Below are 16,147 nucleotides of genomic sequence, written 5' to 3' on the forward strand. Positions count from 1 at the left end.
TTTTGTCTCCCCAGTAATACATGGAGTCCATGACCTTTTTAAGGGTAGAAAATAAGCAGTAATAATTTAAACGATTGATTAAATAATTCATGAATGTAAGTTCTTATAATTAAAGAGATAGCAAATAAGAGCTGAATGATATGTAAAAAATGTATCGTATTGCGTTTTCTGTGACAGATTTAGATTTAGGATTTAAGTGGGAATAGTAATTTTCGCATTACATTTTCATTGAAGAAAATACAACACACTGATAATGTGATTTGGGCAGAATGTTTTTTTCTAGATAATGTGACATATCTGACCTTTATCAGGCTATCCTTATTAATGATGTATAAATTATTCATAATTAGGTTGTAAACATGTCATGAATCATTAATAAGCTGTTAAAACACATTTAATATAATGTGCAACTATGATCTGTTGTTTGCCAAATGGTGAACCATATGTTTTGTAGTGTTAAGCCTCAGATCTCATTGCTTACTGAACTTATTTTGCTTTCTCCAGCAGCGAGCATATAACCACAGTCTGCATCTGAATAGCCAGAAAGTTTAACTGGGCATCAAATTTATGTATCAAAATACCAGATTCATACACTAAGCCTTTGGCAGTAATAATGCTCACTTTTCAACCTATTTAATAACCTAATTATAAACCATTTATGAATTGTTTATAAATGTAGGCTTATTGTCTTATGAATTGATGGATTTGGGCCATATTGTGGTTTTGATAGTATTTTGATCAATTGTTCAGCTCTACTGTAAATGCATTATTCTGGAAGCACTGGTCTACATGGTTGATTGCTTGGATTCTCTAAATCTGAGCATTTTCTTGTCTTTCCATTTCTTCCACTGGAGTACAAACTAATTTGGGTCCATATGTGATGGGTCTACGCATTGGAGCATACAAATAAGCTTTTTGCAGGATGCTTTCCACTCCAAAAAGCACTGTTGTAGCAGCAGTACAGTACACATACTGTGCTGCACATACCATGTCACGTTACACACATTTTAGACCAGGAATCTTTTACAATCCTCCTAGGGTAAAAATACACTATATAGAAATATCAAATGTCTTCAAGCATTTGCAGTGAATGATCACTTTAAGTCAAACAAGGATAAAAGTGTATCTCTGATCCCATGAATAGTTTCTCCAGGTTACTGCAATGTGCTGTAATGTACTGACTGAATGGCTTCAGTGTGAGTGGGTGTCATTCAGTCCTTTTAATGCATTTCCAGGCTGCATAGATAATCATTTATAATGGCATTCCCCTGTAGGGGTCCAAGCATGAAATGCTGGAAAAATGAACAGAATTTTTTAATACATGTAATTGAAGTATTTAATGTACAAAATAGCACCTTGTAATTCGTACTTACAGGAACAGGATCAGGAATCTTAATGTATTTTGTATTAAAATATGTTAAAGCTCAGTATTTTTAATCTTTTGAAATGCTGAAAATACATTCCCGCTAATTCCCCTAACTCTGCTGCTCACTGAGTGTGTTTGATTTGCAGCCCAGTTTTACACTGTCTCCAGTGCATCAGTCCAAGAGTAACAATTTTATATTTAGTTTTTAACATTCTTCATTGAGCTTAAATTACCCTCAAGTGTGCACCCTGGGGTGCAAATAGAGCACACTCTGTCAGTAGCTCAGTCTTCTGCAACTGACAGGTCAGTGAGGAGGTGGGCGCAGAGGGAAATACGATAATTGACCTTTTTTTCTCGCTAATTGACAGTATGGCCAAAACATTGCTGTAGCAGCAGCTGTACATTTAAAGGGAGTTTAAATGATTTAAATTATGGTAATGCCCCTTATTACTCATTTAGCTCACTTTACTGGGCAACCACATGCAGCATGTAATGCTGAGCTGCTTCCTCACATGAGCGGCACATTGCATTTTTTAATGTTAAGCTTTCACACGGGAGAAATAAAGTCTGGTTAAATTCATTATGCAAGGGGCTGCTTAACCTACGAACAGTTGAGGACATAAGTAACCCAACAGAAGATAAAACGATAGCCTGACTGCTTCTTTATTGACTTGTGCTTTTGTGGTTTCAGTGGTTTTTTTTTTTTTTTTTTGCAATATTATTATTATTATATTGTTATAGCAATTTAAATCCAGGTTTGATGGGGTTTAGATTAGGTCTAGATATGTGTTGCATCTGCATCTCTCTCCCATAATTTCCTGATGTCTCTGCGGGCTATTGGGGCTCAAGGTAAAGCTGGTCGTCCACTAATCAGAAGATTTGTGGTTTGATCCCTGGCTCCTCCATTCCACATGTCAAACTGTCCTTGAGCAAGATACTGAACCCCAAGCTGACCCAGTGGTTGTCCCATGTGTGTTGATGTGTGTGCAGATGTGTGAATTTAAAGCACTTTGAGTGGTCAGTAGACTAGAAAAGTGTCACATAAAATCAGTTGGCAGTCCATATCTATACTGTATAGAACCAATCTATACAGTAATGGCAGCATCATATTAGTTAGTTCAACCAGCAGTGAGATGTTGCTGTTCTGTAGATTTGGTTTATCAAAGATGTTAGCAAGCAGAAACATTGGTAGGTCAAAGTGCCATGTTTAACTGTATATCATTAAATATTATAGTGATAGCACAAAGTGACAACAGCAGTTAACAAATCTGCAGATTTTACGTCTTCGCAGTTCATATCGTAACTGCCACTTGTCTACATGGAAGTGACTGTTGTTAACACAGTGTCTCAGTGGTCTGGTCTGTATACCTGTGACAAAGGGAAAATACAAAAAACACGACAAAATGTCCCAGTGTCTCTTGTGATTGTAGGATTTATTATTGCATGGTTATTTTAAGAATATATATATAAAAAGACGGAAAAGTCCAATGATAAAATATATGCTGAATTTAGACTGCATTCATTATTTACATTGACTGAGTTGTTCATGACTCATTCATGGCTGTTGAATGAGCTCATCAGCAGTGAGTGAAATATTTCTATTCTTTTGTCAGGAACATTCATGTCAGTTATTGCAGAGTTTGACTATGACAAAGTTGGCAGCGAAGACACAAACATAAAGTGGGCTATACTGTGTCTATCTCAAAATATTCAATTCAATTCAACTTTATTGTCATTAACACAATGTGAAGGCACAAGGGTGGCTTGGGGGTGACATAGGTAGTATGTCTAAAGTACTGCAAACCATAAAAGAAACATGCATTTTAGATGAATGAGATGTTTACTCTTTAAAATAACATCATAAAAAAAAATCAACATGTTGCTATTGAATTGAAATGTACATGATGCAGTCGTTTCTCTGTGGAAGTTACTGTGAACAAACATTGTGACTGGCTCTATAGATCAGTGCAAATGGCATTTAAACATGGCAGTAGAACAGAAAGAGAGTCATTAGAGCTCAGCAGGATGCCATGTTCAAATGGGTTCAGCTTGGGGGAGGAAGCTGTTACTGAGCTTGGTAGATGATAAATATATGTATGTATGTATGTATGTAAATAAATCCTAATTGTAGCTGAATGCAATTTGTTTGGTTGATGTGTGCTTGCTTGGCTACCAAAGTTGTATCTCGTGCAGAGTTGTAGCACTCAGAATTCATGTCAGAAATGACAGGAAATCTGTCCAAAGCGGCTTAGACTACTTAGACTACATAAAGACATTATAGGCATGATGGTAAATTCTATTGTCAGCTGTGATAATGCCATGTCTTACCTGCTGCAGAACCACACACTGTGTTATGTAACCAAAGCTGTAGCCAAAGCGGTAACATCATCACCAACAGATCTTACTGTATTTCATGCCTACACCACTGTGAAGCCACTTTAACACCACAGCCACAGAAGTTGGCTTTCAACTTTACATTAAATATTTCCTTAGCTCAGCTTGCCATCCACATTAGTCGGGTCTCTGTGGTTAAGTCATTGTGGTCTCTGAAGGGTTTCTGTCTGCTTTCATCTTAAAAGATGCATGAGGGAGGGAGAGACGGAGAGAGGGAGTGCAGGGAGATATAGGAAGCAAGGGGGCTCTCTTTGAAGGAAACTGCAATATGCTTTATTACTTTTCACCCAACAGTGCCAGACTTGGAGTTGGGATGAAATCAGTAACGAGAGGTCATTGTGCTGTTGAGAGAGTTTCCCTCTGGCATGTCAGTGCTGTAGCTCGCTTCTGTGTGATTTAGAAATACGTCTAGAAAATTTGTCCTACATTTCAGTATCTGTGAGAGAATCTGTAAAAGATAACCAAGTGGTTCACAGAAACCGTCGTTACCTGGGTGATAGCTATCATCTCAGTAAAAAAAAAAAAAGTAGACTGTAAAGATTAAAAATAAAAAAGGGGGCAAGGAACACCTGTGATGTGTGCCAGCTGATTCAGTTTGAAAATTGCTTCTGAAAAGGAAAGATCTGGGAGCCACTGGATCAGCACATGTGCTATCTTGTCTCCCTGCTGATAGGCATCAAACAATCTTGGTTTCAAAGGGAAGAAAATCCATATTTTATGTATCCACTATCATCACTTGCATCACTCTAAATTGCGCCGTATTGTCCTTTGTGTGCTTTTATTCCAGATAAATTCCACCTGGCGTCTCCACTCCTTCGACAGCCATGGCTTTCTCTGTATCAGGAGCAACCGTGTTCACCATCCTCCTCATTAGCAGGTAAGACTGCTTACAGAAGGAGAAATACAACCGCTGGGATCTGCAGCCACAATACCATCTTAAGAGGCAGGAAGCATAATCAAGTCATGTCAGATTATAATGCGTACCACCCAGTGCCACCAATGCTTTGTATGCAATGATCTGGGGAGAAGATAGAGGCACTCAGTTATATCATTTTCCCATGAACCATCAATACTTGATAACAAGTCCCCGTGCACCAGACGAGAAGCCCTGAGATGCCATTGCCACATCCATGACGCTGCTGAGCAGAACCAATGAGGCAGGATCCAGCATCACATGTATCAGTCATTGCACACAATTGGTGTTATAATCCCTGCAGAGGTCATATGGAGAGAATGATGGGATGTTTTGGTGCACATTTTGTCTGTTACCGTGAAGAGAAGCCTCTCCTCTTCTTGCAGTTTATTTTCAAAGCACAGAATGCACTTTGCACATTTTAGATAAGGCAAACCCTCTGGGTCTCACTCAATCCTGCAATAAGATATTCTCTGTATAGTGCAGCGCTTCTTTGCACAATCAGCTCTGGGATTAATGTGCTATAGCAGGTTTGCTGCTACACTAGAGTGCTGCTGAATGCATCTCCTTATAGGCATGTGCAGACGCCATTTACAAAATGTTGACCGTTCAAACATGGAATTAATTAATGTCATGAATCTGTGAGCTTTCAAAGACTTACTTTTGAACTGATCGCCATTTTGTTTCAGTGAATCTTCTACATGTAATGACAAAACATGACAGTCAAGGCTGAGAAAGTCTTAAGAATACACATCTGTGCCAGAATTTGTCTGTTCAGGTGCTACAGATTCAATACTCACTACACACATTTCTCTATAAAATGAAACTTTTATTTATTTATGCAGGCAGGGTTTGTTTAGGCTTTAATTCACATCAATTTTATGTCCATAGTAACCTCAATTCAGATGTACTTAACAATATATGTACAGTAACAATAATGTTGATAAGGAATGCCGGCAGAGGACGTGAAGTTTTGCCTTGCAATGCTCAGCCTCTTTGGCTTGTGTTCCTACACATATCTGGAAATAAAACAATGTTTGTTTGTTTTTTATGTTTAGTGCAGAGATGAGCAGCCCACCCTAGAAAAAGGGGCATTTAGAGTTTTACCTTATAGTGTGGTTGTGGTAGGGTAGGATTCTACGATACGTGCAAGGATAATTTTAGGATAGTTTAAAATAAATTAGTTTTTGCTATTGTGAGGATAAAAATCCTGCTCAGTATGCCTCCTAATTTTCATTTCCACGGCTCCTTTTGACAGAGCTATACATTATTGTTATAAACTGGCTGTGTAAAATTTAATGATGGAAATTCAGTGATTGTGAACAACTCAATATGTAATTGCTATGACCCTCTTGACACTGTGTGTCTGAAGACCCTGGAAAGTTGATTTGCCATAACTGCAGCCCATCAGTAAACCCTTTCAGCATGAGGTTCTCAGCTCAGGAGGCTCGATAGCTTTAGTGATTAAGAAAGACCGCTTTCCCTTTGCCAGTGGAATACAAATGCTCTACAACCATTTTCACCAACGTATATGGCCACATTATTAACCCGGCAGCTTTATGAACATGACCTATGACCCTGACAATGCTGAAACTGCCAGGACCCTCACCTCATCTTACGGCAAACGAGCACCTTGTTCCAGGTCACAAGCAACATTAACTCATAAACGGCCATGAAAGTCTCACATTCATCTGGCAGAAAAGGCTCTCAGGGACACGAATGGACTGCTTGAACTCTGTGCAAAGACTGATGCCTCGCTTCATGCTGAAGATACAATATAACATCGATGTGGCTGAATTCCATAATGGCACATTGGTGCTCGAGTGTCAATCCAGCCTCTGCTAACTTCCTGCTCCTGTGTTCATGTGGCTCTCAGTGAAAAGCCTGGCAGCACTGGAGCATTGTTTTTCTCCCCGAGTCGAAAGCACAAAGCAAGAAATTCAAGAGGAGAGGCTGAGGATCACAGTGAGCTTGTGTTTTTTTTTTTTTTTAAACTTGCTTTAAAAAAACATGAATTCGTCATCTGAGGCAGTCAGCCATGGAAGTGGCTGGCATACAAAGTATTTACTGATTGTTGACTAAACATGGCACTGGTACAAGACCACGTATAGGCTTTGAAGTCAGTTTAAATTTTTACGTATCGATTCATGTGCTCTAATTTTAACTGTGATCTTATTGTGGCTGGCGTCTTTTGCAAGAGAGCTTGCAGCAAGAACAAAAAGAAGATGCAGCGGGAAAAACAAAGCAGCAGAAAATTAGAGTTGCGGTAAACCGGCAGCATGATCAACTTTAAATTAAAGATTTTATTTCCGGAGAAAAACAAGCAAAACAATAAATGGGACAGTTGTAAAATCTAATTGACAGTTCGCTAAGCCTTGCCACATTCATTATTGTTTCTGGGTTTAGAAAGGCTTTAAAAAAAACCTCTTCAAATGCAAAGTATCACCCTTACTAGTGCATTACGCACATATCTGGCTATTTATGGTTGATAAACCATAATTAGACAATTACTGTTCATGGGAGGAGTTTAGCCTAATTAGTATAATCCATGATAAAGTCTAAAATTTATTAAAAAATCTCAAGGAAGTATTCTATAAAGCCCTCCTTTAATTAGCAATTATCTGATTAACTGTGAATGTCTTTGTTTAAATAGTCTCAGGGTAGAATGGGTATATTTATATAACATAACAGCATCCCTCTGGAAGTCCTCTAGCAACCCATCTTTACAAACCCCGGCTTGATTTCTTATTTAATCTCTCAACTGAGGCGAAATAATATAAAGTAACACGATAATACTGCATATAGGAACCAATGGTTTCGCAGCACTGGATACAGAAAGCATGGATAAAAATGTGCTGAAGCCTATTACAGGCAGATTAAAGGCTTACACTATGCTTTTCATGTGTTTACTGGAGAGACATGACTTCCTCCTCCTGTATAGAAGTCCATTACATGTCAGCTTTTTTTTTATTGATTGTCACCGGAGAGATTAGCGTACCCATGTGCTCAGATAATTACATGACTGAATTGTCTCAAACCTGGCACCACAAAAGGCAACATTTTAGAGGTGCGTGAGGAGAAATAATTGGCTTGAGAGGATACTGTACTGTATGCTTTGTTTTTTCTATGTTTAAGAGGAAATAAATAGCGGTTTTAGTGTCACTCATCAAAACGACTTTATCGTGTCTGTGAGGAGTTGTTACAGGAGAAATACCGAATATATTTACTGTGCTAAATCATAAAATTACCTCCATATGTCATTTGAGATTAAGGAAACATGTTGAGTTGAAATACCGGCCTCTCTGACAACAATGCTGCAGCCAGCATGTTTTGAAATTTCCATTCAGGGCTGGAACAACTGGTTTTGTTTGCCTGTTTCACTTTCACTGGACTTAAAATTAATGCAGAATGTTTGCTGTTCATTAGTTGTAATCAGTATCAATAACTTTTTAGAAGGAGCAGATGTTTATAACTTTTAAATTGAGCAACGTGTAAACAGGTTCTGGCAGGCAGTAAGACACAGCAAGTCTTTAGCTTTATACTGACAGATAGTTATAAACAGCAGATCAATCTATAATGTAGGACTTGTCATGTGAGCTTCACATCTGGAGAGGAGGGGGTGAGGGGAAACAACTTGCTTCAACCATCCATCATAAACTGAATAGGGATTCAACCTATTTTTAAATACCGTTTATGACTCCAGCTCGCTATCTGGACTGCAGTACTCATTTTTGCACTTTAAGGACTTAAATATTTTTCCTTTAAAGGTTGTGGATTTTTAAAAAAATTCAGTTTTGGGGATGTTCATTATTTTTACTATTAACTGAGAATCAGAGAATGTCTCTGCATGCAGTTTGAAGGTATGTTGAACTGTGAGCTTCCAGGAGATTGAATAAAAAGCTGAGATTTGACTCCTACAAGTGCTTTGGCACATTGATTTGGAAGAGTGATCCTCAATTTTACTGCTTCTGACAAGTTAATGCTTGAGGCAGCTCACATGTCACATGTCAAGGGTTACCAAAATAAAACAGCACTGACGTTTCAGAGCTGTATGCCATGACCCAGCTCAGATGAAGAACTTCCTATTTGCAGCTTTAGGATTACGGCAGTTTTTCAGTTTCAGTGAATACTAGACTGCATTGTTAAATGCTCAGATTTTGCACATGGTTCTCCATCAAGCGCCACTGAAGTGATTTTTAAATTTGTTGGTCCATCAGACTCTCTTGTGTCTGCAGGAGATAGGTCAAAGTAAAAGTCTTTAATAGAAAATGCTTAAACTTTTTTATTTAAAAAATGATGGTGCCTTCTCTACTCAGAGTTAAATAATGAGACAATTGAGATTCTTTTAAATTCCACAAAATCTTTTCTCTTTACTACAGCGCCTGTTAGTAATTGCCTTGCCTCGCCTATTTGAACTCCATAATTTATCATTTTCTGCAGCAAAGTGAACTGAAAACCACTTTTTCATGTTCATTAAGTTTAATTGTAGGTCCCCTATCTGGAACAATATCTCCCCTCTGTTGGGTTTCTCTGCCATTTCCATTTTCACAGCTGTTAGTCATGGTACCATTGTCACTTATATTTTCCCGCAGCAAGGATTTTCTCACTCTAGACCTGATTATACTACAGTGTTAAACTTCTTGAACCATGGGGCTGCATGTACATATTGGCCCCTTTATTTCTGTGAAGCAGCGTGTCGTCAAATCCTAACAGATTGCTGGGAAACAATTCAAACAATTACGACCGCTATGATTTGTGAAAGGAAATGAAAATGTATTTTCTTGGGCAGGAATTTTCCCAGGGGACCTTGAACCTTTTGAAAAAACTCCAGGTCTTTTCTTGACAGGGTTACACAGATTCTTCTAAGCTGTGTCTTCTTTAACAATGATTGATGAAATTTACATGAGGAGTCGACTTCACTCCCTGCTGCAGTTGACCAAGGTGACAGATGTTCCCATTTAGAAGTGTAGGATTTGTAGGCACATGACTTCTAGTCTTTTCATGTCATTTTAACAATGAAAGTAATTTGAATTTTCTGAACTTAGGACATCCTTGCACTCGTTCACTGACATTCCCTTCTGTCTACTGGTGCTCTGTCCATCTCAGCATCCCCAGGAATTATGTTCAAGGTGGACAATTCAGCAGCTCACAGTTTATGTCCAGTGCCAATGCAGGAAAAAGTGTGCCCACTAACTAAACTGACAGGAAGACTGGCATCTACCCCTGATTTTTTCAAAACCAAGTCTTTTAGTTGCCTAGTTAATGTACCACAACCACAACCTCTCTCTAAGCATAACTATACATATACTGTAGAAAAAAGGAATTTAAAAGTGAAGACTAAAAAGCCTCCTGAGAAAATATATTCACATTCTTATTCTACATCTACTTTCATTGTAGATTGCATCATTTAAAGAGTAGATGTTCACTTGAGTTTGTTTTACTGAAAATGATAAAGCCGACGTAGCCTAAGTAGTTCAAGACCAATTAATAACACATACATTCTGCCTTTAGCATATATTGTGATAGATGAACGAAGAAGTGGTTGTAAATATGTGATCAATGTTTTTATGTTCATATAACATGTTGTCAATTTCTTGATCAATACATCTAAAAATTATTACAAGAAGTGTTGCAGCACTATGCTGAACACAAAAATGTTGTTTTCCTGTGTTTTCACAAACTCATTATTTTCGTGTACACACAATTTAGTAAAAATGAGTCAAAGTTTTATTTTTAGAGTTCAGGCACAGCATATTTGCAGACTTCCCAGAATGAGTTAAAACTCTCCCGAGGCCCTTCTTTTTATAGTTTGAAGAAAATATTTGATGGAAACTTTTGTGTGTCACAGATACACTGTACGATAAGTCATGGTTGTTTGTTTTCACAATAATGAAAACCAACCATGCAAACCATGATTAAGGTTAGTACTAAATTCAGTCCCCACCCACTTACACTGAAAATTTAATATATTCACTGGGAGCAGTTCTACATGTTGTCTTCGTGCCAATGCTGGAACAGAGTAACTCCAACAGGAGCGGCTGCAGCTCTGAGTTCTTTGTGTGAAATAAAGAACTGACTCTTCAAACTGAGAAAATGTAAAAGGCAATCAAATCTGTACGTAATGTTTGTCATTACTCAGCCTATGTTCAGTTAACTTGCATTTTAAATTGAACCAGCTCAAAACTGTTAACTGGGCACATTCAAAAATCGCGTGAGAGCTGTTTATAAGATGAGTGAGCGGCAGTTACAGTCCGTGCCCTAAAATTGCCGATAAGCCTGCCTGCTCCTCCCTGTTTGTGTACAAAAATGTTACCAAGTGTAACAGGAAGAACTACACACTGTGGAGGTGTGGGTTGTGCCGTTGGAAGTAATCATCAGAGAAAAACATTAAAATTTAGCAGCGGGACTGAAAATAATTATGAAGCATTAATATTATAATAGTGCTGCCAACTGCTGCCAACCGTGACGTTTACTGTGACAGAAATAAAGCCGTGGTGGTTGGACAGCATGTCAGACGCTTTCTGTAGTGCAGTCTATTACTGATATGAGATGGACAGGGGGGTAGATATTAGACGAGACAGTATGATAACTGCTGGGGGCAACAGAGGATGATACTGGACAGTGTACCACAATGACCTGCATGAGAAATGTTTCTTATTCTGAACCGTAGAAGTTGCTGTGCTTAACTCATATGAAAAACAGAACAGTACTTCTGCATCAAGTCTGTTTTTGATTTATATTTTATTTTAGTTACTTACAGTATCATATTTAAACTTCTTTCAGACTATGGAATTGTTATTCCTCAACGATTTTTCTGTGCTTTGAATTTTCTCTTAGGTACAGACTAAGTACAAGAAAACTGTGAAAGAAAAAGACTTGAAGACAAAAAGTGATTCTTGTACAAGTCCCATTGAATGTAGCAGATTTATCTGCAAATCATCTGCAGAATTGTGTGTTGATAGGGTTGCCCTGCCCCTACGCTTCATCACATATGCAAAGCCTATTGAAAAAGTCATAATTATCATGATTTTTGCTTTTGTTAGCAGGCCCAGAATACAGTCTGGAGATATTATTATATGTAATATCTTCTTTTTACTTTATATGGTAGAGCAAAGTTACCGATAGTATGATAGTGAATCGACATATCACTCAGCATTATAACTACACGTCCAGTTCATGACAAAATCCACCAAAGTTTTGAAAGTTACCATGTTTTCCAGACTGGCTCTGGCCCATGGTCTGACATATAAACTGGAAAGGTCAGCACTCCATCTCTTGGATGGGTTGAATGAAACACTGCGGTTACACTTACAGCCTGCAAATGGTTGAATCAGATTCATTTGTGAATTTGGATAAGTGATTCGGTATCCAATGGGAAAATTTAAAGAACTAAATCTGTATGTACAGTATTCATACTCCTCCAAAGCTCCAAGGTCAATTTCATATTACAAGACTACAAAGCTGGAGCTAAGGATAAGACTCTTATTACCATGATAACACTTTGTAGTGTCATTTTAATTAACACAAGCTGAGATCTTATTTTGGCCTTCCTTTGAGCTCCTAAAATCTCAGAGCTTGTAAAAGAAGATTTAATAAAGAAGCACACGCTTGCTTTAACGGGAATGTTACTGAAGCTGATAGCTTATCCCATTGGACAGGGACTCTAAACTCAAGATCATAGAGCTTTACTCTGTATCTCCTGCACCAACAGAACATCTATCTCAAGGTTAAAATCCACTTGCAAGCTGATTGTCATGCGTTCAGTTGTTTCACACGCCACCTTAACAGCCTTTACTTTCTGATGATCCCAGGATTAAGTTCAAGACTAATAGTGAAATTGAATCATTATCTGAGGGCACAGAAAGTTCAAACTGAAAAACTTCAAAACATTTTTCAGATTTTGACTATTTGGCAGCATCTCTTACAGTCCCTTTTCACACAACAATGAATAACCAGTCCATACAGGTTCTTCTTATAGTCTTAAATAGCTCTGTCAGTCCCCTAATAAAAAGTATTGATATGCAATCTGATCTCATTACCAACTTGTCATGTGCCGACAATTTGTCACCACCCCTCAGTGAGAGAGCCACTAAAGGGTATGTTGTGCTTCAGTAACAGACACCACGGGGTGGTGACAAATGTGACAAGTTGGGGTGAGAAGGGGTTGTAATGCGGTATCAGAACGATTAAAGATTCCTGCCTTAAAAAAATTATCTGCCCAGCAGAACGGTGTATAACTTGACTCATATACGTGCCCTGCAGATGTTGTCATGCGCCACACAAATGGTTGGCTTTGGTCGACCCTCCAACCCAAAGTACTGGTATTTGACGACCTGGGAATGAGGCTCAGCAATCAACCATATGTAACCATAATTGCTTGTAGCACCTTTAATGTTGCAGTTCATCAAAATCTAAAATAAACTTTATTAAGTGCTGCTTGACAAGCCCTGGGGATCTGATTTAATGTCTGTTAAATACTGTTTTATGGATGTGACAAAACGGCTGCCATCTATTCTCTATTGTTCTGTTCTTTGTTAGCAGCAGCTCACTTCTGACAGCCTCTAATTTGAGGATTGGGGGTGGTGGAGGATGTGTTTTAACCTGGACAACAGTGAGGATATTTAAAAGTCTGTGTGTGGCTGATCCTAAAATGTCTCTGGCTTGACAATAGTAATTTCATCCCTGTAGCGCACTTGTGGGCTTGAAAATACACCTTTGTTATTCCATGGTTCAGTCAGCAGTGCAGTGCTGGTGTGTTGTGCATCCAAATTCTGGCATAGCAGCTCTTATTTGCTGCCTGTTTTTAGCCCATATCAAAACATATCCCAATGCGCGCATTAAACATTCAAATTTTTAGTCTTTTTAATAAGTTTGGATAAAAATGTCTGATGAAACCTCACTATTCCCTCCTCACATACTGTTGTCAAAACAGTAACATTGTTGTTTACCACTTGCTTGCTTGGAAATCAGCTTTAATTTGCATGGCTCTTCATTCAGTTATCATATGTGCAGACATGTTTGGTAGAGGCATCCATAAAGATGCTTGTTACTCTGTTTCATGTGGTGTTAAAAAGAAAAGCACAGTTATTACTCTGCTGATTGGATTTTACTGGATGGTTAAATCTCTCTTCATAACTAATGAATTTTTTCCTCACCTCTGGCTTAACTCTGTAATGGACAGGAAAAAATGCTAGGAGTACTTATAAATTACCCGCAGAAGCATAAAATGCATCTTTGATGATTTCCCCTAATGAAAATCCAGCTTGTTGATTGCAGCCTTGCCAGGAGAAAGTCTACAGTTTCTGTCAACATAACATTAAGTTTGAGTGTAATGTCCCAGTCCATTTCATTTCATTTAATTTGATTTATCTTTTAGCAAATATTTGATGACATTAAATTTAACATCCTGCAAATCTGATGAAAGAAATGGCATTTGTTTTCAAGGCCTTAAGTTTTTTGATAAATTCAAGTATCTCAAATTGATTCACTTGACTTTTAAACCTCAAACTGACACATCAATTTTTTTTACTACTGCTTCTTTGTTAGTACACTGGTTGTATATTGTATGTTGTGTACTTATAACCTGTAGCGTAGCTGCACTTTTTCTCCATAATAAAACTGCTAATTAAGCCACATATTTTCTTTTATATTGTTACTTTACAAATGGATAATTTAGGTGCTGAATAAAAACAGTCGGACTGAAATAATTGGACTGTCAGAGTTTAAATTAATGAATCAGATGGATGCTACGTAATACAGGCTAAAAGTTGACATGGCATGGAAATCAGAGTGCTATTTCCTTCCACATGCAGACGTGTTTCCTGTAAAAACAGGCAGTTATTGTTGCATTTGTCACACAGCATATGTGACCCCTCAGGACATCCTGATAGGAATGTCATTAGTTTTGCAGGTATTTGGTCGGGAGCCCAAGGTTTGGCCAAACAAAGACCAGAGAATCACCAAAGTACTTCAACTGTATCTTGATTGGAACCTGATTATGTCTAGTAGTTGTTGAGACATTTCACTCAAACCACAAATATGAACCTGCTGGTGGTGTAAGAGGAAAAGTCACGGGATCACTAAAGTCATTAGGATGCAAGTGCATCTCTGAAATTTGGTTAAAAAGCCCTCAAAATATACATTAAAGATTTTATGCCCGGCTGAGCTGGAAAAGTTGGTGTATTAATAAAAGCAAAATGTGTCAAAGTGCAATGGAAGCAGACTTAGCAAATAAATCGTGGGGTGCATGGAGAATGACTGATGATTGATCCACTGAAGCTTCAATCAAGCTCATGAATTTACATGACAGCTTTGAACTTATTCAACATGTAAATGAAGCCACTCATCGGCATGGTGACATTCTAGACTTGGTAATAACAACAAGGTTAAACATTAATAATGTTTCAGAATTACCTATTTCTGATCATCACTGTGTGCTTTTTGATGCTATAATGCATCTTAACAAATACTGAAAGGGAATTTTTTAGTTCAAAAGAGATTCCTAGATGACAAGGCTGAAGCAAACTTCTGTAATATTATGAAATCACTTCAGTCAGACACCTTTGACTGCGCTTTAAATGACGTGATTGAAAATTTCAACAATACCCCGTCGTCTGCTTTGAATACTGCTGCTTCACTGAAGGTGAAAAAGAGGTCGACTGACAGAGTCTCCCCATGGTCTCCTCTGCTCTGCACTGGCTTCCTGTAACATTTACAATTGATTTTAAGGTCCTTCTCCTTACATACAAAGCCCTTAATGGGCTAGGGCCAAGCTACATTGCTAATTCCCTTGTTGCCAAATTGCCTTTAAGAACACTGAGATCATCTGGTCTTGGTTTATTGGAGGTTTCCAGAAACAGCTAAAAGGAAATTGGGATATCAGGGAAGCCAGCTTGCCAAATACTTGCTAAAAACTTTTCTCTTCACTGTTGCCTTTAACTAGCTCATAAACTTCCTTTGTGAAGGCCTGGGACTGTATTTTGCATTTTACTTCACACTCATGCACTGCTGCACTTTATTTAATTATTTATTTTTCTTGATTTTATGTATTCCGTGTACAGTGTTTTGAGCTTTAATTTGATTATTATTATTCAGGGGGCGATTTCCATCTTATATTATGCATTCTGTTTTCATCCTTATTTTTTATTTTACTTTTGGTAGTATTATCAAGTGGGTTTTTCCCATGTGAAGATGCATTCTGTGTATTCTATTCTCATCTTTATCTTTATTTTGAAAAAAAAAAACACATCAGATCTGTTCGGACAAATGAGGAGACTGAAATCTTCCTTAAATTAATGCGAACAAACAGAAATGCCATATCTCCAATACATTTTACACCATTTGAAGTTTGACTCTGTGAATTACGCCATATCTTTGCACCATCTTCCTCAGCAGTGGTTTAATGACACCCAAATGGAGGATTAGCACCAACAGCTTTCCAGCTCCTAATGTTTGTGTAACAGAAGTGGATTGAA

General features: G+C 37.9%; 1 protein-coding gene across 1 annotated transcript in view; it reads left to right on the forward strand.

Moving 5' to 3' along the window:
• The window catches only part of LOC146315306 (gamma-aminobutyric acid receptor subunit pi), a 53,690-nt gene that overhangs the window by 8,376 nt on the left and 29,167 nt on the right, over positions 1-16,147 (forward strand). Inside the window, exon 2 of the mRNA XM_084735565.1 lies at positions 4,548-4,637. Coding sequence (XP_084591691.1) covers positions 4,585-4,637 — 53 coding nt within the window. The 5' untranslated portion in view covers positions 4,548-4,584. The remainder of the gene's footprint in view (positions 1-4,547; positions 4,638-16,147) is intronic.

Source organism: Lutjanus erythropterus, chromosome 14 (genome assembly GCF_056507025.1).
Source record: "Lutjanus erythropterus isolate fLutEry1 chromosome 14, fLutEry1.hap2, whole genome shotgun sequence".
Classification (NCBI taxonomy): domain Eukaryota; kingdom Metazoa; phylum Chordata; class Actinopteri; order Lutjaniformes; family Lutjanidae; genus Lutjanus; species Lutjanus erythropterus.